Source organism: Bos mutus, chromosome 1, assembly GCF_027580195.1.
Source record: "Bos mutus isolate GX-2022 chromosome 1, NWIPB_WYAK_1.1, whole genome shotgun sequence".
NCBI classification, from domain to species: Eukaryota; Metazoa; Chordata; class Mammalia; order Artiodactyla; family Bovidae; genus Bos; species Bos mutus.
This window is the reverse complement of record NC_091617.1, coordinates 77,906,240-77,927,943: the sequence shown is the minus strand read 5'-3', so window position 1 is coordinate 77,927,943 and position 21,704 is coordinate 77,906,240. Positions and strand designations below refer to the sequence as shown.

The following is a 21,704-nucleotide window of genomic DNA, read 5'->3' as shown; positions in this document are numbered from 1 at the left end:
ACATTACTTTTAGAAATAAGTGGATAATGAACTTTACTGGCCGTAAAAGAAAATAAAAATGAAGTGAAATTCCCATTGTATTATTAATACTCAATACCACTGAAAAGAAAATCAAAATTGTATTTAAATGGAATATATTGTTTTATGCTACTTGCCTCCTAAGGTTCCCTAGAATGACATGGTTTTATATTTCTAAGCTATCAGGGATAGATTTTTTTTCCCCTAATGAATCACAAAGGGAAGTCCAGGAATGAATAGGTGTTCGGAGTCCCTTGGTGTGACACATGGGATCTGCCCCAATGAGTTCCATGAGCTTCACAATGTAAATATTTCAGGTTTAGTGCCTCCAGCATCACGTTTTCTCTCTGGTTCTTTTGAGCAGTCACATGCAGATCTTGACTCCTCAGATCCCCTGTCTGTGATGTGTCAGTGTGATTGTTTGGCTATGTCAGAGATTCTGGAGGTTGTTGAGGATTAGGTCAGCTCATGCATGTTTGAGTGTGACACTGTCTATTAACTCTAATTCTAGGATGTAAACTTCCTAGGGCAGAGAGCAGTTCTTAATCAACTAGACTATTCCCTGATCCTTTGTTCTTCTTAACAGCCTGAAAGAGAACTCTCTCTTTAATAATGTTGATTTGATCATTACATTCCTGAGGTTTTTTTTTTCTTTTTCCTTAAATAGCAGGGGACGTTATAGTTAGTCCTGCTCCCTACCTCAAAAAAGAAATGAATACTTACCAAATAAATTGTTATTGTGCTGAGCAGAATCCATTTATTTTTGTTCACTGATAATGGATACTTTCACCATTGTGCAGATACCAATGCAGTAATCCATTGAGGCAAGGATTGTCTGTGGATGCTAAAATCCTTGGATAAAAGGTTTGTGATGAGCAGAATATTAGCAGAGTCTCAAAATGTCACTTCACGGATCATCTTTTGATTTAAAAGGGAAGAAGGCACTTTTGCAGTGAAGAAATCTGGTGGACAGTACCTTAACCAAGTCATCAAACTTGTCATCACCAAATGGCCAAATGGCATCATGAACTTCCTGATGTAATGCAATGGAAGGGTATAGCATCATGCACAGAGTATTCCCGACAAACTTATGTAATCTGAATCTGATCATCAGACAAAGCCAGATTGATCAACTTTTTACAAGTTGCCTGGCTGGAATTCTTTACGCAAAATCAGTTTCATGAAAGACAAACATAAGCTTTGGACCTGTTCTAAATTAAAAGAGAATAAAAAGACACATCACTTAAATGTATGATCTTTGATTAGGTTCTGGATGGCAGTGAACAACAATCAATAAAAGGACATAGTGGGACTTCTGATGAAATGTGGGTCTGAGAATGGTATTGAAAAATTAGTTCTTCGGACATGTTAAGCTAAAGTAAATGGAAGGGAAGTTTCTGTACCTTCTTTCAAAGAGTTAAACTACAATAATACGCAAGCAGCTATATTTGTTATTGGAGAGAGAGAGGCAAAATATTGGCCACTGTTGAATTTGGGTATCTAGATAAAGGCTGTGTGTATGGAGTTCATGTTACTACTTGTTCAACTTTTCTGTGAGTTATTTTTTTTTAATAAAAACAGTTGTATATAAAGAGTAAGTATATAAATAAATATAAATGAAGGCTCTTTCATGACTCAGCTGCTGGTTCTTCTTTATCTGTCACCTGTAGTGTAGTGACCCCTATGGCTTCACATGCTGTGCATTTTGGTTCTGGACTCTATATTAAAAACTATTTCTGTGTACTTATAGTGAGAGAGTCATCACCTTGTAGTTCTACTTGAAACTAAGAATTATGATTTTCTCAATTATAATAAGCCCCTATTGTGATTTGGTGAGCTTTTATTAATATCATATACATATTTGTTGAATTAATGAAGTTAAGTGTCTTACAGAAAATAATATCTAATAAATGGCTTGTTCATGTGAGTTTTATAGCTGTTAATAAAAAGTCGTAGTCATTGTACTCTATCTCTCCTCCTCTCATCCTGTCTTCAGAGGCCAACCACCACCTCTTCATACGTATAACCTGGCAATCCCTTGCCTCAGCTGCAAAACCTTTCTCTCACTTTCTGTCCTGGGACTTTCCTTATATCAGTGTACTTCTTTGGACAGGGAGGAGCGAGTTTATAACCCTCTAGATGATATGCAGATGACACCACCCTTATGGCAGAAAGTGAAGAGGAACTAAAAAGCCTCTTGATGAAAGTGAAAGTGGAGAGTGAAAAAGTTGGCTTAAAGCTCAACATTCAGAAAACGAAGATCATGGCATCTGGTCCCATCACTTCATGGGAAATAGATGGGGAAACAGTGGAAATAGTGTCAGACTTCATTGCAGATGGTGACTGCAGCCATGAAATTAAAAGAAGCTTACTCCTTGGAAGGAAAGTTATGACCAACCTAGACAGCATATTGAAAAGCAGAGACATTACTTTGCCAACAAAGGTCCATCTAGTCAAGGCTATGGTTTTTCCTGTGGTCATGTATGGATGTGAGAGTTGGACTGTGAAGAAGGCTGAGTGCTAAAGAATTGATGCTTTTGAACTGTGGTGTTGGAGAAGACTCTTGAGAGTCCCTTGGACTGCAAGGAGATCCAACCAGTCCATTCTGAAGGAGATCAGCCCTGGGATTTCTTTGGAAGGGATGATGCTAAAGCTGAAACTCCAGTACTTTGGCCACCTCATGCGTAGAGCTGACTCATTGGGAAAGACTGATGCTGGGAGGGATTGGGGGCAGGAGGAGAAGGGGACGACAGAGGATGAGATGGCTGGATGGCATCAGTGACTCGATGGATGTGAGTCTGAGTGAACTCTGGAAGTTGGTGATGGACAGGGAGGCCTGGCGTGCTGTGATTCATGGGGTCGCAAAGAGTCGGACACGACTGAGCGACTGAACTGAACTGAACTGAGATGATTCTAACCCAGTGGAGAACTAGAGTCAGAGGGTAAATATTTCATTCTCTAGGAGGGAAAATCTGAGGCTTATTTCATGGAACTCCTTAGAGGGCTCCCAGGAGAATGGAGCCCTAGTTGTCCATATTGGTGACCAGTTCAATTATGCACCTTTGAAATGACTTTTTCTCCTTTCTTTCTTAAATTATTCAGTCATTCAGGACTGTTTTTTTGGAGGGGCGATTGATTCCCAAAACCAATTTTGTCTCAAGCTTTGTTTTTGGCAGAACCTGGCCTAAGACAGTGGAATCTCTCTGTTGTTGAAGAATGTAAGAATCATTATTATTAAAGTGACCACTTTATAGGTGGCCTCGTGGTATCTAGAAAAAGCATTAGGCAAAGAGGCAGGAGACTCCTCTTTATTGTTACTTGGCTTCAGGCAGGTCATTCAACCATCAGGTGACTGGTAAGACTACAGTGACAGGGAGTTAAGGAGAAGACATGCAGGTAAGTGAGTAGGATTCCATTAGCTGGTTATAGAACTGTGTCCTAGTGCGTAGTGTTAAATGTTGAGAGTAATGAAGCAGTTTCCAGGTCTAAAGGTGCTGTGGTGGTAGATGAAGCACCACGACCAGGACTGGTGGTGGGACTTGTGCAGGACTTCCGTTCTTTGAACTGAGACATTAAGTAGAGAGTTGGCAATGAGAAAGAAGCCTATCCTAGTCCGTAATGGGAATTGAAATATAGGAAGAGAGCTCTTATCAGAAGGCCAGGTGGGGCAGCAAGGGGAGTCTTAGGTGAAAAATCTCACAGCTTTAGTTTGGGTAGTGTTCTGTGGTGTCATGAGAAATGAGAAACTGACAATGGGGAGTAGTCCCAATTCAGAGGGAAGAGAGGATGAATCTTACGTGCTCAGGCTGGTTGGGCACTATAATTACTCACTTCATTGCATTGCTCAGAATAATTCTGTAACTTTTGAGACTCCATGGTATCCAGTGCTTAAGGTGTGGGCAGTTGCCATCTGCTACAGTAAAGTACAGATGCTGAAGACCTGATTAAGTCCTGTCTCTTTGCTGATACCCCAAGGGAATACTTAATGAATGATGCTTCCTTTAAGAAGAAGAATAATTGGCAATAACTATATTATTCATATTAATTTATGGTTACTGGTTGCTATAATTATTGCTATTTAAGAAAAATAATTATAATTATAGCACTTTACAATTTAAAGAGTGTTTTTCCCATCCATTTTCTTATCTGAGTCTTGTAACGTCCCTCTGGCTTAGGTCAGGCAGGTGATCTTCTCCTAGTTTTATAGATGAGGATACTGTGGCCCAAGGCAGAATTTAACTAGACTCCAACCCACCACCCATATCAATATTTTGTGCTGTCCATGAGTTTATGGAAATACAGTGATCGAATTTCATGTTAATAATACTGTTTTTTAGCTGCATATAAGAGAATCAGGTTCACACAGTTCTCAGTTGCCTTCCATAACAGTAATGTCCTACCTTTACTTGTACCAGAATCCATTGCCAGGATGTTCACATGAATTTTAAATTTTAAGAGACTGGTGTCCTAATAATACTACAGTATTCCATAGTTACTCAATGGGGTGAAGATGAGATCAACTCTGATAGAGGGATTCACTCCTTGAAAACATCTGGTCCTAGGACAGAGGTGCACTGGCCTTAGAGAATTTGGTCACACTGGAGATTCAGATACTGAGAAAACATAAACAACCTGTCATTACAGTGTTTGCCCATTTCTGGCTATGGCAAGGGGGCTAAGGAAAGTCTCTCAATTTTCACAAGAAGGACGTTCCAGTCTGGGTCCTAAGATGTGAAAAACACAAACACACACAGGTGTGTATATACAGTCATCCTGAACCTTTTGTTTCCTTTCATATTCATTGATCCTGCTGTGCATCTAGCTGATTTGACTCAAAAGATACTGATACAGGAAAAGTTACTGGCTGGACCTATGGCAGAGTCTACCATTACTTATTCATTGATTTACTCCAATTATTTATTGAACATGTACATGGATCAGACTCTGAGCAAGATTCTGGAGAAGTCACGAGGAGGGAAACAGACAAATTCCATGTCCTCATGAAGTCAGTCTCCTGGGGAGACTGACGATAGACTCTTTGTGACCCTTTGGACTGTAACCCACCAGTTCCCTCTGCTCATGGGAGCTTTCAGGCAAGAATACTGAAGTGGGTTGCCATTTCCTTTCCCAGGGAATTTCCTTGACCCAGGGATCAATCCCACATCTCCTGTGTCTCTTGCATTGCAAGCAGATTTGTTACCTATTTAGCTGTCTGGGAAAGCAGAAGTCAAACATGCATAAAAGTTAATATTAGATGGCGATAGATATTATGAGAAATATAAACAAAACAGATTGAAGGGATAGAATGCCAGAGAGGGGTCATGGGGCTTCCCTGATGGCTCAGATGGTAAAGAATCTGCCTATAATGCAGGAGACCCAAGTTCAATCCCTGGATTTGGAAGATCCCCTGGAGAAGGGAATGGTTACCCACTCCAGAATTCTTGTCTGGATAATTCCATGGACAGTGGTTACAGTCCATGGGGTCACAGTGAGTTACTCATAACTGAGCAACTAACACTACTTTCACAGGGATCATACAAATATATTCAGAATGAGAAGATGATTAAAAGATTGTTTTAGATTTTCTGATTAAAAAGTACCCATAGTTGGTATGAGAAAATTTTTGAGGAGATTATAGTTGAAAATTTCCCAATGATGGAAAAGGAAATAGTCAATCAAGTCCAAGAGGTGCAAAGAGTCCCATACAGGATAAACCCAAGGAGAAACATGCCCAGAAACATACTAATCAAACTAACAAAGACTAAACACAAAGAAAGAATATCAAAAGCAGCAAGGGTAAAGCAACAAGTAGCATAACAAGGGAAATCCCATATATTTAACAGCTGATCTTTCAGCAGAAACTCTGCAGGCCAGAAGGGAATGGCAGGATACATTTAAAATTCTGAAAGGGAAAAAATCTACAACCTATATTACTGTACCTAGCAAGGATCTCATTCAAAATTGATGGAGAAATAAAAAGCTTTTCAGAAAAGCAAAAGTTAAAAGAATTCAGTACCACCAAACCAGCTTTAAAACAAATGTTGTTGTTGTTGTAAGTCACTCAGTCATGTCTGAAAGGGACTTATATAGTCAAAAAATACAAAAAAAGAAAAAGATCTACAAAATCAATCCCAAACAATTAAGAAAATGGCAATAGGAACATGTATATCAATAATTACTTTAAATATAAATGGATTAAATGCTCCAACAAAAAGACATAGACTGGCAGACAAGACCCATATATATGCTGTCTATAAGAAACTCACTTCAGACCTAAAGACACATATAGACTGAAACTGAGAGGATGGAAAAATATATTCCATGCAAATGGGAAGCAAAAGAAAGCTGGAGTAGCAATCCTCATATCAGACAAAATAGACCTTAAAATAAAGAAGATTGTAAGAGATAAGGAAGGACACTGCATAATGATCAAAGGATCAATCCAAGAGGAAGACATAACAATTGTAAATATCTATGGACCCTACATTGGAGCACCTCAATACATACGATAAACATTAACAGACATAAAAGGAGAAATTGACAGTAACACAATAATAGTAGGAGACTTTCGCATCCCATTCACACCAATGGACAGATCATCAAAACAGAAAATTAATAAGGAAACACATGTCTTAAATGATACATTGGATGAAATGGATGTCATTGGTATCTTCAGGACATTCCATCCAAATGCAGAAGAATACATACACCTTCTTATCAAGTGCACATGGAATATTCTCCAGGATAGATCACATCTTGGGTCATGAATCAAACCTCAGTAAATTTAAGAAAATTAAAATCATATCAAGCATATTCTCTGACCACAAACCTGTGAGACTAGATATCAATTACAAGAAAAAAAAAAACTGTAAGCAAAACAAACACATGGAGATTAAACAATATGTTCCTAAATAACCAACAGGTTACTGAAGAAATCAAAAGGGAAATCAAGAAATTTCTAGAAACAAATGACAATGAAAACACAACAACTCAAAATCTATCAGTTCAGTTCAGTTAAGTTCAGTTGCTCAGTTGTGTCTGACTCTTTGTGACCCCATGAATTACACCACGTCAGGCCTCCCTGTCCATCACCAACTCCCAGAGTTCACTCAGACTCACATCCATCGAGTCACTGATGCCATCCAGCCATCTCATCCTCTGTCGTCCCCTTCTCCTCCTGCCCCCAATCCCTCCCAGCATCAGTCTTTTCCAATGAGTCAGCTCTACGCATGAGGTGGCCAAAGTACTGGAGTTTCAGCTTCAGCATCATTCCCTCCAAAGAAATCCCAGGGCTGATCTCCTTCAGAATGGACTGGTTGGATCTCCTTGCAGTCCAAGGGACTCTCAAGAGTCTTCTCCAACACCACAGTTCAAAAACATCAATTCTTAAGCACTCAGCTTTCTTCACAATCCAAATCTCACATCTATACATGACCACTGGAAAAACCATAGCCTTGACTAGACAGACCTTTGTTGGCAAAGTAATGTCTCTGCTTTTGAATATGCTATCTAGGTTGGTCATAAGTTTCCTTCCAAGGAGTAAGCATCTTTTAATTTCATGGCTGCAGTCACCAACTGCAGTGATTTTGGAGCCCAAAAAGATAAAGTCTGACACTGTTTCCACTGTTTCCTCATCTATTTCCCATGAAGTGATGGGACCAGATGCCATGATCTTCGTTTTCTGAATGTTGAGCTTTAAGCCAACTTTTTCACTGTCCTCTTTCACTTTCATCAAGAGGCTTTTTAGTTCCTCTTCACTTTCTGCCATAAGGGTGATGTGGGATGCAGCAAAAGCAGTTCTAAGAGGAAAGTTTAATAACAATAGAGTCCTACCTCAAGAAACAAGAAAAACATGGAATAGACAACCTAACTTTACACCTAAAACAACTGCAAAAAGGACAAAAATCCCCAAAATTAGTAGAAGGAAAGAAATCATAAAGATTAGAGCAGAAATTGGAGAAGGCAATGGCACCCCACTCCAGTACTCTTGCCTGGGAAATCCCATGGACAGAGGAGCCTGGTAGGCTGCAGACCATGGGGTCGCGAAGAGTCGGACATGACTGAGCCACTTCACTTTTACTTTTCCCTTTCATGCATTGGAGAAGGAAATGGCAACCCACTCCAGTGTTCTTGCCTGGAGAATCCCAGGAACGGGGAAGCCTGGTGGGCCACCGTCTATGGGGTCGCGCAGAGTTGGACACGACTGAAGCGACTTAGCAGCAGCAGCAGCAGCAGCAGAGCAGAAATAAATGAAAAAGAAATGAAAGAAACAATAGTAAAAAACGAAAATAGTAAAAACTAAAAACTGGCTCTTTGAGAAGATAAAATTGACAAACTTTTAGACAGACTTGTCAAGAAAAAAAGAGAGAAGAATCAAATCAACAAAATCAGAAATGAAAAAGAGTTTACAACAGACAGTGCAGAAATACAAAGGATTATAAGAGACTGTTATGAACAACTATATGGCAATAAAATTGATAACCTGAAAGAAATGGACAGATTCTAGAAAAGTTTAACCTTCCAAAAGTGAACCAGGAAGAAAGAGAAATTATGAACAACCCAATAACAAGCACTGAAATTGGAGCTGTGATCAAAAATCTTCCAAAAAACAAAAGCCCAGGACCAGATGGCTTCGCAGGAAAATTCTATCAAACATTTAGAGAAGAGCTAATGCCTATCCTTCTAGAACTCTTTCAAAAATTTGCAGAGAAAGGAACAGTTCCAAACTATGAGGCCACTATCACCTGATACCAAAACCAGACAAAGATGACACAAAAAAGAAAACTATAGGCCAGTATCACTGATGAACATAGATGCAAAAATCCTCAGCAAAATTTTAGCAAACAGAATTCAGCAATGCATCAAAAAGCTCATACGCCATGATCAACTTGGGTTTATTCCAGGGATGCAAGGATTCTTCAATATATGCAAATCAGTCAATGTGATACACCATATTAACAAATTGAAAGATAAAAACCATATGATAATCTCAATAGATGCAGAAAAAGGCTTTTACAAAATTCAGCACCGATTTTTGATTGAAACTTTTTAAAAAATGGGCATAGAAGGAATCTACCTCAGCGTAGTAAAGGCCATATATGATAAGCCTATGTCTAACATTATTCTCAATGGTGAAAAACTGAAAGCATTCCCCCTAAGATCAGGAACAAGACAAGAGTGTCCACTTCCACCACTATTATTCAACATAGTTCTGGAAGCCCTAGCTACAGCCATTAGAGAAGAAAAAGAAATAAAAGGAATCCAGATCAGGAAAGAAGTGAAGCTCTCACTGTTTGCAGATGACATGATTCTGTCCATAGAAAACCCTAAAGATAGTATCAGAGAATTACTGGAGCTAGTCAGTGAATTTAGCAAAGTTGCAGGATATAAAATCAACACCCAGAAATCACTTGCATTTCTATATACTAACAGTGAAAAATCAGAAAGAAAAACTAAAGAATCAATCCTATTCACCATTGCAACAAAAGAATAAAATATCTAGGAATAAACTTACTCAAGGATACTAGAACAAATAATTTCACAATTTGTATGGAAATACAAAAAACCTTGGATAGCCAAAGCTATCTTGAGAAAGAAGAATGGAACTGGAGGAATCAACCTGCCTGACTTCAGGCTCTACTACAAAGCCACAGTCTTGATAAGACAGTATGGTACTGGCACAAAAACAGAAATATTGATCAATGGAACAAAATAGAAAGCCCAGAGATAAATCCACGCACATATGGATACCTTATCTTTGACAAAGGAGGCAAGAATATACAATGGATTAAAGACAATCTCTTTAACAAGTGGTGCTGGGAAAACTGGTCAACTACTTGTAAAAGAATGAAACTCGAGCACTTTCTAACACCATACACAAAAATAAACTCAAAATGGATTAAAGATCTCAACATAAGACCAGAAACTATAAAACTCCTAGAGGAGAACATAGGCAAAACACTCTCCGACATACATCACAGCAGGATCCTCTATGACCCACCTCCCAGAATATTGGAAATAAAAGCAAAAATAAACAAATGGGACCTAATTAAACTTAAAAGCTTCTGCACAACAAAGGAAATTATAAGCAAGGTGAAAAGACAGCCTTCAGAATGGGAGAAAACAATAGCAAATGAAGCAATGGACAAACAACTAATCTCAAAAATATATAACCAACTCCTACAGCTCAATTCCAGAAAAATAAATGACCCAATCAAAAAATGGGCCAAAGAACTAAATAGACATTTCTCCAAAGAAGACATACAGATGGCTAACAAACACATGAAAAGATGGTCAACATCACTCATTATCAGAGAAATGCAAATCAAAACCACTATGAGGTACCATTTCACGCCAGTCAGAATGGCTGCGATCCAAAAGTCTACAAATAATAAATGCTGGAGAGGATGTGGAGAAAAGGAAACCCTCTTACACTGTTGGTGGGAATGCAAACTAGTACAGCCACTATGGAGAACAGTGTGGAGATTCCTTAAAAAACTGGAAATAGAACTGCCTTATGACCCAGCAATCCCACTGCTGGGCATACACACTGAGGAAACCAAAATTGAAAGAGATACGTGTACCCCAGTGTTCATCACAGCACTGTTTATAATAGCCAGGACATGGAATCAACCTAGATGTCCATCAGCAGATGAATGGATAAGAAAGCTGTGGTACATATACACAATGGAGTATTACTCAGCCATTAAAAAGAATACATTTGAATCAGTTCTAATGAGGTGGATGAAACTGGAGCCTATTATACAGAGTGAAGTAATCCAGAAAGAAAAACACCAATACAGTATACTAATGCATATATATGGAATTTAGAAAGATGGTAACAATAACCCTGTATAGGAGACAGCAAAAGAGACACTGATGTATAGAACAGTCTTTTGGACTCTGTGGGAGAGGGAGAGGGTGGGATGATTTGGGAGAATGGCATTGAAACATGTATAATATCATATATGAAAGGAGTCGCCAGTCCAGGTTCAATGCACGATACTGGATGCTTGAGGCTGGTGCACTGGAACAACCCAGAGGGATGGTATGGGGAAGGAGGAGGGAGGAGGGTTCGGGATGGGGAACACATGTATATCTGTGGCGGATTTATTTTGATATATGGCAAAACCAATACAATATTGTAATGTTAAAAAATCAAAAGAAAAGAAAAAAAAGATAGAATAAATTAAGAGAGATGGAATGACTGCTTTAAAAAAAAAAAACTGTACACAGAAAATTATAAGACACTAATGAAGGAAATCAAAGATGACATAAACATATGGAGATAGATCTGATCTAAACAGATAGTTTAGGTTCTGAAAGATTAACTCTTGCTGGCTAAAATCACAAGAAACTGACTAATATACTAGATCTCATTTGAGCTGTTTTATGCAGAGAATTAAATAAGTTTAAGGACTCAGGAAAGGTGGTTTGGGGAGCAAGCTACTAGGAGAAAAGAAAACAGTGGTCTTAATAGGAAATACCATTGTGCTGTCATTGTATCAGATTCATAAAGATAAATTTACTTAGATAATTATAAGATTTAAACACTATCTTGTCAGGGCACCCTAATTTTTGTTGTTGCTGAGGATTCTCTGGTTTCTTGGCTTTTTCTTCTAAACACTTCAAGACACTATACTGATATTTAACTTCCTTAGACAAGTTCTGTAGAGTTGATTCAATTACACTAACTTCTCATTATTTCATTCCTAATGGGCCTTACTACACATTCACTTTGATTTCTCGATGGAATCTTAAGAGACATTCCCATCACATGTCTATGATCATTATTACATTGTTATCTTAAAAGATTATTTCAGGTCACCCTGTTTCCAAATCCTAGGACTACCCTTTTATTTCCTTTGTATTTCACTGTTTTATCTTCCCTGATGGCTCAGAGGGTAAAGAGCCTGCCTGCAAGGTGGAAGACCTGGGTTCGATCCCTGAGACCTGGGTTTGATCCCTGGGTCAGGAAGATCCCCTGGAGAAGGAAATGGCAACCCACTCCAGTACTCTTGCCTGGAAAATCCCATGGACAAAGTCTGGTGCAGGCTACAGTCCATGGGGGTCGCAAAGAGTCGGACATGACTGAGCGACTTCACTTTCAGTCTCTTTCACTCTTTATTTCCTTGCCTTAAACTCTAGGCAAACTTCTTGTTTTTCCCAAGCCTGTTCCCACTTCCTGTGCAGGCCCTTATGGTGGTGTTACTGCCCTCTGCTCACTTCACGTGGATTCTAAATGCAAGCAGCAGTCAGTGCTCCTGCTAACATGGAACATTGACATGAAATTCATAGATCCTGTGCTTCATAATCACTGGTCACTGCCACATGCTTCTTCTCCAGCCCTTTGGCTACACCCTGGGCAGTCTTATTCTAGTTCATCATTTAGGGACATCTCTTTGGGCTTTCCGTCTCTCTTTGACACAGACACACCTAATCCACTGATCCCTCACTGATTCCTCTTCCTGGACTTGAACTCTCATTGCCTTTTCCTGCTTCAACTAAAATCCCATCCTTTTATACAGTGGCTTCTTTTCTTTTTTTTTAAATTTTTGGCTGAGCTGGGTCTTTGTTGCTGCAAGTAGGCATTCTCTTGTTGAGGTGGAGAGGGGCTACTCTCCAGCTGTGGCAAGCTGGGGCTGCTCACTGTTGTAGTGGCGCTCAGGCTTCTCACCGCAGTGGCTCTCTTGTTGCGGAGCATGGGCATGCAAGCTTGTGGGCCATGGGCTTAGTTGCCCTGTGGCATGTGGGATCTTCCTGGATCAGGGGTTGAACCCATGTCCCCTGCATTGGCAGGCAGATTCTTAACCACTGCAGCACCAGGGAAGTGCTATACTGTGGTTTCTGAACACAGAATTTGTATCACCTCTCTGGCTGGATCTACTCCTTGAGTGCAGGTATGGAGGCAGTTACTTCCTTTAACTTGCATGTGCATCAAAGAAAATATCCTCTAAATAAGAGTATGACTTTGGGAAAATCTTCTCATATATTCCAGTTGTCTTATTTGTCAAAGAGGGATAATACTCCAGCCTACCTCAAAAACTTTATAAAAGCTAAATATATGAAATGGTAAAAAGCTTAGACAAAGTCACTTTGTACTTGAGAAATTTGAACCCAGACTGAAATGGATGGAAACCGGAAAGTTCCACTTTTAATGTAAATATGTTACTTCTTGCAGGGAAATCCTGGAGGCAAGACCCTTGAGGAGAGACGCTCCAGCCTGGATGCTGAGATTGACTCACTGACTAGCATCTTGGCTGACCTGGAGTGCAGCTCCCCCTACAAGCCTCGGCCCCCGCAGGTAAGAGCTAGCTGTGAATATTAGCCACAGATAATCTGCAATTACCTGAAGCACAAGCTGCTTCTTACCGCCCTTCTTTCTTTTTTGATTTTCTCAGGGTCAATGGTCTAAGTTATCTTTTTAATATCAACATGTCAGTCAACAGAAATTTCTTTAACTGATTTGATTAGTATTTTCTCTAAAACAGCACCACAGCATCCTACCCATTTATAAGTTAAATCTTCTTATGCCATTGCCTTGCTCCTTTTCTGGCTTTGCCTAGGTGGATATTTTGTTATATGTTAGTAGAATCTTCAGAGATATGGTTTAGCATGGGTGTGTTAAAATCAGGGTGAGAATTACATCTTTTCTAAGAAATTCCTTACATCAAATACATTGAGACACCTTCCTTTCTCAGTTGTTGTAAGTAATGCTGCCTAGGACATGTTCATGTATATTTTCTTTGGAGCTATTTACCTGACTCAGAATTTTTAGAGTGGGATTTCTACATTGGGGGTTATGACTACTTCTTATTTTTCTTTCCATGGATACTGAATAGCTTATATTAGTACCAACAGTTTGAATATATAAGTTTCTCCCCAGTTGTACTAGCATTTGGTACAGCAATTAATGTATTTTTCTTTTTAATCTATTTTTTTTAACTGAGGGATAATTGCTTTACAGAATTTTGTTGTTTTCTGTCAAATATCAACATGAATCAACTGTAGGTATACATATGTCCCCTCCCTCTTGAACCTCCCTAATGCAAGTGGTGTCTTGTTGTTAGTTCTTCTTTGCATCCCCTGCCTTCCTTTGGAGTGTGGCTATTTTTCTTCACCTTTATTTATTATCTGCATTTCGGAAGCTGACCTTGCACTGCTAGTGGTCACTCCTTGCCTCTCTCCAGTCTCGAGAAAGTAACGGTAAATCAATTTCAGAGCTTCTGAGCCCTCGTAAGACAGCCAGTGTACTCTTCGTGCAGACCTTGGACGGGAACTGTTGTCACTGTGTTATGTTTGCTTGACCTTCAGCCCTCCAGTTCTCCAGTAGCGTCTCCAATATTCACAGTGATTCCTTTCACAAATAAAAAACCAGTCCTGCTTCTCTGCTGTCAGTCATTTCAACACAGTACTGAGTAAGGCGCTTTCCTCATTAGACATGCTCCAGCTGCCTTTTCTAGACATATCATGGGACTGTCAGTTACGTGGGGCACAGGCAGCACACGCTAGTGCTTAGTTCTTCCTTAGCTGTCATCACCGTTGGCTTCACTTGGCCTGTCAGTGGTGAAAATGCACTTTGTTTCTATAAACACGTGCTGGGCTGCAGACAGGTGGCACCTGCTGTGGTCTTTTGGGGGAACTATTAGAAGGAGGAAAGAGGTTGGTTAAAAGGAAGAAAAATAGGACCAAATGGTCCTCTTTCAGGAACACGTAATAAGTTCAACAGTGGCAGATATATCAAAGCGCAAGGAAAAGACTGAGATATTCTTTTAAAGGTGGCAACATCTGAAAAGATAATTCCAAATACTCGCATGTTCTGCTGAGGGATGGAGGGGTGGTGATGTTGGAGGCGAGAGGGGAGAGCAACCTGAAGGAAGGTTCAGGCTGCATTCAGAGAACTGCAAGCTGCCTAGTGGCTGCAGACGAGGTCATTGAAAGCTTCAAGTGGACTATAAGCCTAGAAGGTCTCCTGCTCATAGCCCATGGATATGTTTGAGTGCCAGATGAAGATTTTGGCTTATTTTATAAATAATAGGGGATAGTTGAAGGTTTCCAAGCAGAGAAAATCTACAGTTCATCCTGGAGAAGGAACATAGGAAATAAGACACTGTTTCTCATGTGATTGATCAGTGTCTCTTGAGTATGGCTTTTTCATAAAAAGAAAAACATTCAGAGAAAAATCTCAGTATGATCTAGAACTTGAAAATCAAACACAGGTCTAATTTCAAGGTCCAGCTGTGCTCACATTGTGGTCATATGTCCTCAGACAAGCCACTCACCTACGAAGTCTTAGTTTCCTCATCATAAGCATCTATGTCTCAGAGTTGAGATATCTGTGTTTCACTCTAGTGTGAAAAGATGTGAAAGTACTTTATAATCAGTAAAGCACTGTTTAAACATCAGTGATTATGAGTTTGTGTGCACAGTGAGATTGCACAAGCAAAATGTGGCTGCTGAATAAACCCATTAAAATGCAGAGGTGAATTGGAGGCATGTGTAGACAGTCTTAAAGAATGTAGGCTATGTTAAGAAAAACCTCTAATCTGAATCTCCCCAGTATATATTAGGGTATGAGAATTTAGGAGGAAAAACAAGATTAAGTAAAAATCCTATTTAAAAAAGAGAGAAGGCATATATATGTATTTATGCACAAAATGGATGAGTGCAGTGGCAAAGTCAGTGGCCTTGCCATTGTGTAAAGTGGGCGTGAAGTATTTGCTGGGGTGGAATTGGAAACATGCTTAACATCAAACAACATTCAGAAACTCAGGAGTAAGCAAGGCTAGCTGGAGAACATTTCTGAGACCTGGGCCCATCCTCTTGCATCTTTCTAGAGTGAGAGGTACAAGCTATTGGTTATAAGATAGGCTCAAGGATATGCTGTACAACACAGAAAATATAGCTAATATTTTGTAATAATTATAAATGGAAAGTTACCTTTAAAAACTGTATGAAAGTTAAAAATTAAAAAAAATTATTAATGATAACTCAAGTAGAACAGGTTGAGATTTCCACTTTTCATGTTTCTGTTCCATTCAGAAATTAAACAGCAATCCATTCTAACTTCTTTATTCTAATTTACGAAAGCAAAACTTAAGTGGGAGAAACAGCTCATTCTTCTGAATTATCTTAACTCTTGTGGAACTGAATTAGATACGTTAGTATTTATTGGTTAACATAATTATATACTGTGAGAACAATAATCACACACTTGAAATATTAAAAATATGTGCCAGGAGAAGATGGTGTTTGCAGTAGACTGTGTTGTGTTGTAATTAAAAGGTACTTCAACAGTCCTCAAAATGTGGACTGTTAATGGCCAACTTTGATGTTTCCATTTTTGATCCAAAGCTAATTGCAAAACCTGTTAAATCACTGACAACTTAAAGTAGGCTAGTAGGTCTGTGATTTTTCATTATTCAATCATGTGTTGTGTGCTTTACTGAACCCACCTTTCCTGAATCACCTTTGCAAGGCTGCATTGACTCATGGAGAGAGGATAAAATGATCACATAGGTAGAATGTTTGTATAGTAAGAGGTCCAAAGTTGCTCTATTTACTTAACAACTGAAAATATCTGAAAATAGATTTTATGGGGGCATTTTCTTCCTTTTACCAGAGGAGTAATTTCTACTGTCATATTTCCCAACTTTATTTCTATTCACTTTTTTATCCATATTTTTTATTTGGGAAATATGCTTCCTTCCACATTTTCATTCATTCAGCTAACATTTATTGAGATCCCATTGTGGGTTAGGCATTGGAAATATAGAGGTTAGAATCCACATTTTCTTGCTTTAGAGGAATTTCTGGTCTTACAGAAGAGACAAATGCATAAACAGTTCAGAGGGGCACAAAAGAAGGGCTTGTTGGATGTGCTACTTGAAGTTATTGTGTGACTCACTGGATGTTGAAATTGTTGGGAAATCAAAAATAGGAATATCAACTTTATATTTTACATTTTTCTAGGGAAGTGTCAGGGAGGACTACCCTCAGCAGGTAGAATTTGAGTTCCTTTGGCTGCATATTTGGGAAGGGCATGGAATTCAAATGAGAGAATAATATAAATACGTTAGTCTTGGGATGTTGAAAGAGAATGAATGCCTTTTTGAAAGACTAAAGTAGTTCATTTATGACATGGGGTGTGTGAAGTACAAAGGGAACAGCAGATGGAATCCCATGCTCTACTTAATACCTAAATATCCTTCTTGATACCTAAGGACTCTTACAGTAAAAGGAGAAATTTGGGGGGGTGGGTAGCAATGATATTTCTGGTTAGAGTGGGTTTAGGGGTAACACCTTTTGAACTTTTACAGAAGATTTTAAAATCTATTAACACATCTATGCCAGCCATTGCACAGAGTAATGTGATTAAACTACCATAGTATTTAGTACTAAAATTTCTAATCATGATAAAAAGTGTATGTTAGGGAGTAGTTTTAGAAGAACAGATGTGAGAAGTTCTGAGATGGTTGTGGGTTGAACTGCAGACTCAGTATGATCTTAGAGTATCACAGTTTAGAGGTCTTTTAGCCAAACTCTAGTTTTTGTCTAGAGAGAGGAAGTAATATTGCTCAGTAAGGCTCATTAGAGGTAGAATCAATGATTTTTTTTTGTTTTTTCTTTTTCCTGAACCAAGAGGTAATGGTTACATGTGGATACTAAGAGCAACCAAGGGACATACTGGTTCCCTTTAGTGTTTCAATAAGTCTATTCTAAAATGGCACCCTTTTGTGGCACTTCCTCTAAAACATGGCTTGGAAACATGAAGGAGTAAACAAAATACAACATAACTTAAAGGGAAATTGAATATTTATGATTATATATATATTTTTAATTAGTATGAATATAGACCCCACCCATCTGGCATTCTGCTGTTAGTAAAAGCACAGATTAGACTCCTGGCAAGTGTACATAGGGTCACCTTGAAATTCTCTTGGTTTCTTAGAATACAAAGGATAAATCCACGGACTTATGATTTCCTTTCCCTTCTCTTGGCAAAACCATGCCTAGATCGCTGGCTTTCTAATTCCTGGTACAAAGCTGACCTTTCTTCCCTGCACTGAGTTTGGTAGGGCAGGGACTGGTACCTAGGTAACTCGGAGGATATTTCAGGTATTTTATATTAATTGTCATTAAAGATTTAGTGTTTTTGAATCAAGTTTCTTTGAAATTGGTCAAATACAATTTCTCTGTCTTCATTTAGGATAGTATGAAAACATTTGGAGCAATTCCAGGGATAAGGATAGGATTGGACAGCCTATTATACAGAGTGAAGTAAGCCAGAAAGAAAAACACCAATACAGTATACTAACACATATATATGGAATTTAGAAAGATGGTAATGATAACCCTTTATGCAAGACAGCAAAAGAGACAGATGTATAGAACAGTCTTTTGGACTCTGTGGGAGAGGGAAAGGGTGGGATGTTTTGGGAGAATGGCATTGAAACATGTATAATATCATATATGAAACGAATCACCAGTCCAGGTTCAATACAGGATACAGGATGCTCAGGGCTGGTGCACTGGGATGACCCAGAGGGATGGTATTGGGAGGTATGTGGAAGGGGGGTTCAGGATGGGAAACACGTGTACACCCGTGGTGGATTCATGTTGATGTATGGCAAAACCAATACAATATTGTAAAGTAATTAGCCTCCAATTAAAATAAATAAATTTATATTAAAAAAAACACCTAGGTTCCCAAGCTTGCCAATAAGAAGAGCACTGTCTTCTCAATTTCCTGTGATCGCCTCTGTAAAAAGACCTCCAGTTGTGTGAATTGTCCATATCACCAGTCTGAGCTTCCTTTTCTATATTTCTAATATGGGCATGGTAACTACAGGTCTCCTCTTTTGCGGAGAAACCATATTTTCTAGTCCCAAGAAATAAGATATTGACTTTGAGCAATGGTCCACTCAGTCTTTCCCATTTTTCATTTTTTTTCTTTTTGGATGTGAACCATTTTTAAAGACTATTGAATTTATTACAGTGTTGCTTCTGTTTTATATTTTTAGTTTTTGGCTCTGAGGTATACAGAATTTTATAGGAGATTAAACCAGTCAGTCCTAAAGGAAATCAGTCCTGAATATTCATTGGAAGGACTGATGCTGAAGCTTCAATACTTTGGCCACCTGATGTGAAGAAGTGACTCATTGGAAAAGACCCTAATGCTGGGAAAGACCGAGGGCAGGAGGAAAAGGGAACAACAGAGGATGAGATGGTTGGATGGCATCAGTTCAGTTCAGTTCAGTCACTCAGTCGTGTCCAACTCGTTGTGACCCCATGAACTTCAGCACGCCAGGCTTCCCTGTCCATCACCAACTCCCCGAGTCCACCCAAACCCATGTCCATCAAGTCGGTGATGCCATCCAACCATGTCATCCTCTGTCGTCCCTTTCTCCTCCTGCCCTCAATCTTTCCCAGCATCAGGGTCTTTTCAAATGAGTCAGCTCTTCACATCAGGTGGCCAAAGTATTGGAGTTTCAGCTTCAATATCAGTCCCTCTAATGAACACCCAGGACTGATCTCCATTAGGTGGACTGGTTGGATCTCCTTGCAGTCCAAGGGACTCTCAAGAGTCTTCTCCAACATCCCAGTTCAACAGCATCAATTCTTTGGCGCTCAGCTTTCTTTATAGTCCAACTCTCACATCCATACATGACTACTGGAAAAACCATAACCTTGACTAGATGGACCTTTGTTGACAAAGTAATGTCTCTGCTTTTTAATATGCGGTCTAAGTTGGTCATAACTTTCCTTCCAAGGAGTAAGCATCTTTTAATTTCATGGCTGCAGTCACCATCTGCAGTGATTTTGGAGCCCAGAAAAATAAAGTCAGCCACTATTTCCACTGTTTCCCCATCTATTTGCCATGAAGTGATAGGACCAGATGCCATGATCTTAGTTTCCTGAATGTTGAGCTTTAAGCCAACTTTTTCACTCTCCTCTTTCACTTTCATCAAGAGGCTTTTTAGTTCTTCTTCACTTTCTGTCATAAGGGTGGTGTCATCTGCATATCTGAGGTTATTGATATTTCCCCTGGCAATCTTGATTCCATCTTGTACTTCCTCCAGCCCAGCGCTTCTCATGATGTACTCTGCATATAATTAAATAAGCAGGGTGACAATATACAGCCTTGACGTACTCCTTTTCCTATTTGGAACCAGTCTGTTGCTCCATGTCTAGTTCTAACTGTTGCTTCCTGACCTGCACACAGGTTTCTCAAGAGGCAGGTCAGGTGGTCTGGTATTTCCATCTCTTTCAGAATTTTCCACAGTTTATTGTGATCCACACAGTCAAAGGCTTTGGCATAGTCAATAAAGCAGAAATAGATGTTTTTCTGGAACTCTCTTGCTTTTTCGATGATCCAGTGGATGTTGGCAATTTGACCTCTGGTTCCTCTGCCCTCTCTAAAACCAGCTTGAACATCTGGAAGTTCATGGTTCACGTATTGCTGAAGCCTGGCTTGAAGGATTTTAAGCATTGCTTTACTATTGTGTGAGATGAATGCAATTGTGCAGTAGTTTAAGCATTCTCTGGCAGTGCCTTTCTTTGAGATTGAAATGAAAACTGACCTTTTCTCAGCCAGTGCTGAGTTTTCCAAATTTGCTGGCATATTGAGTGCAGCACTTTCACAGCATCATCTTTCAGGATTTGAAATAGCTCAACTGGAATTGCATCACCTCCACTAGCTTTGTTTGTAGTGATGCTTCCTAAGGTCCACTTGACTTCACATGGATGGCATCGCTGAGTCAGTGGACATGAGTTTGAGCAAGCTCTGGGAATTGGTGATGAACAGGGAAGCCTGGCATGCTGCAGTCTTTGGGGTCGCAGAGAGTCAGGCACAACTGAGCAACTGAACATATTAAACTGAACTACTGGCCTGCCAGGGAAGTGCCAGTCCTTCCTGTTTTGTTTTCAGATGGTTAGCTTGTGTTGGGAGCTTGCTTGTAACTTCAGGTCTTTGAAGGTTTGCGGTTTGTCTTTCCTGAATGCTGCTACTCCATCAATGATATATTTATCTTTCTTATTTAAACCTTTTAAAATGATTACAATTTCTTAGTTTGTTTGGAAACTGAGTACATACTTGCTGTTTGGTTACATGAACATATCTTGAGTTTCAATCCCAGTGCTCCCACACTGCATTCCTTTCATAGAGCAATAATTTATGAGGCAACCTAAAAAATTATTTCAGGTGTGTCTGTGTTGCATGGAAGGCTTTTTATTTGTAATTCATGTGGCCTAAGGGCTTGCTGGTTCTGTAATCAGGGTGGAGTTTTCTATGCCATGGATCTTCTATTCTCTTGTGCTCCTTGTTCTAGCTTGCAAAAGCCATGAGCAGCTGCAGGGGAAATTAATGATTAAAATTTTAATATTCCATACTATTTGTTGCAACCTAAACATGTATGCTACTGGAGGATGAGACCTGTGACATGCTGATACTGTGTGCTAAGATGGAGAATATTGCTGCAGAATGAGACTTGGGTGTTGCTTTGTTTGGCTTCTTGGAAATGGAGATAGGAACTGGGTCTTATACTGTTGAAAAAGAGAAGAGGTATGGATAGTGTCATTTTCCTCTTCTCGTATTCCTTTGGGAAAAATGTTAGATTCATAGCATGATTTGATTGGGCTTCCCAGGTGGCTCAGTGGTAAAAAATCAACCTGCCAAGCAGGGGACA

The 21,704-nt window shown here is 39.3% G+C and overlaps 1 protein-coding gene across 11 annotated transcripts in view; it reads left to right on the top strand.

Annotated features, from left to right (window-relative positions):
• The window catches only part of LPP (LIM domain containing preferred translocation partner in lipoma), a 765,001-nt gene that overhangs the window by 344,919 nt on the left and 398,378 nt on the right, over positions 1-21,704 (top strand). For all 11 annotated transcript variants that reach the window (XM_070371859.1, XM_070371864.1, XM_070371863.1 and 8 more), the window contains one exon: positions 13,199-13,321. In XM_070371859.1, the coding sequence (XP_070227960.1) occupies positions 13,199-13,321 (123 nt within the window). The remainder of the gene's footprint in view (positions 1-13,198; positions 13,322-21,704) is intronic.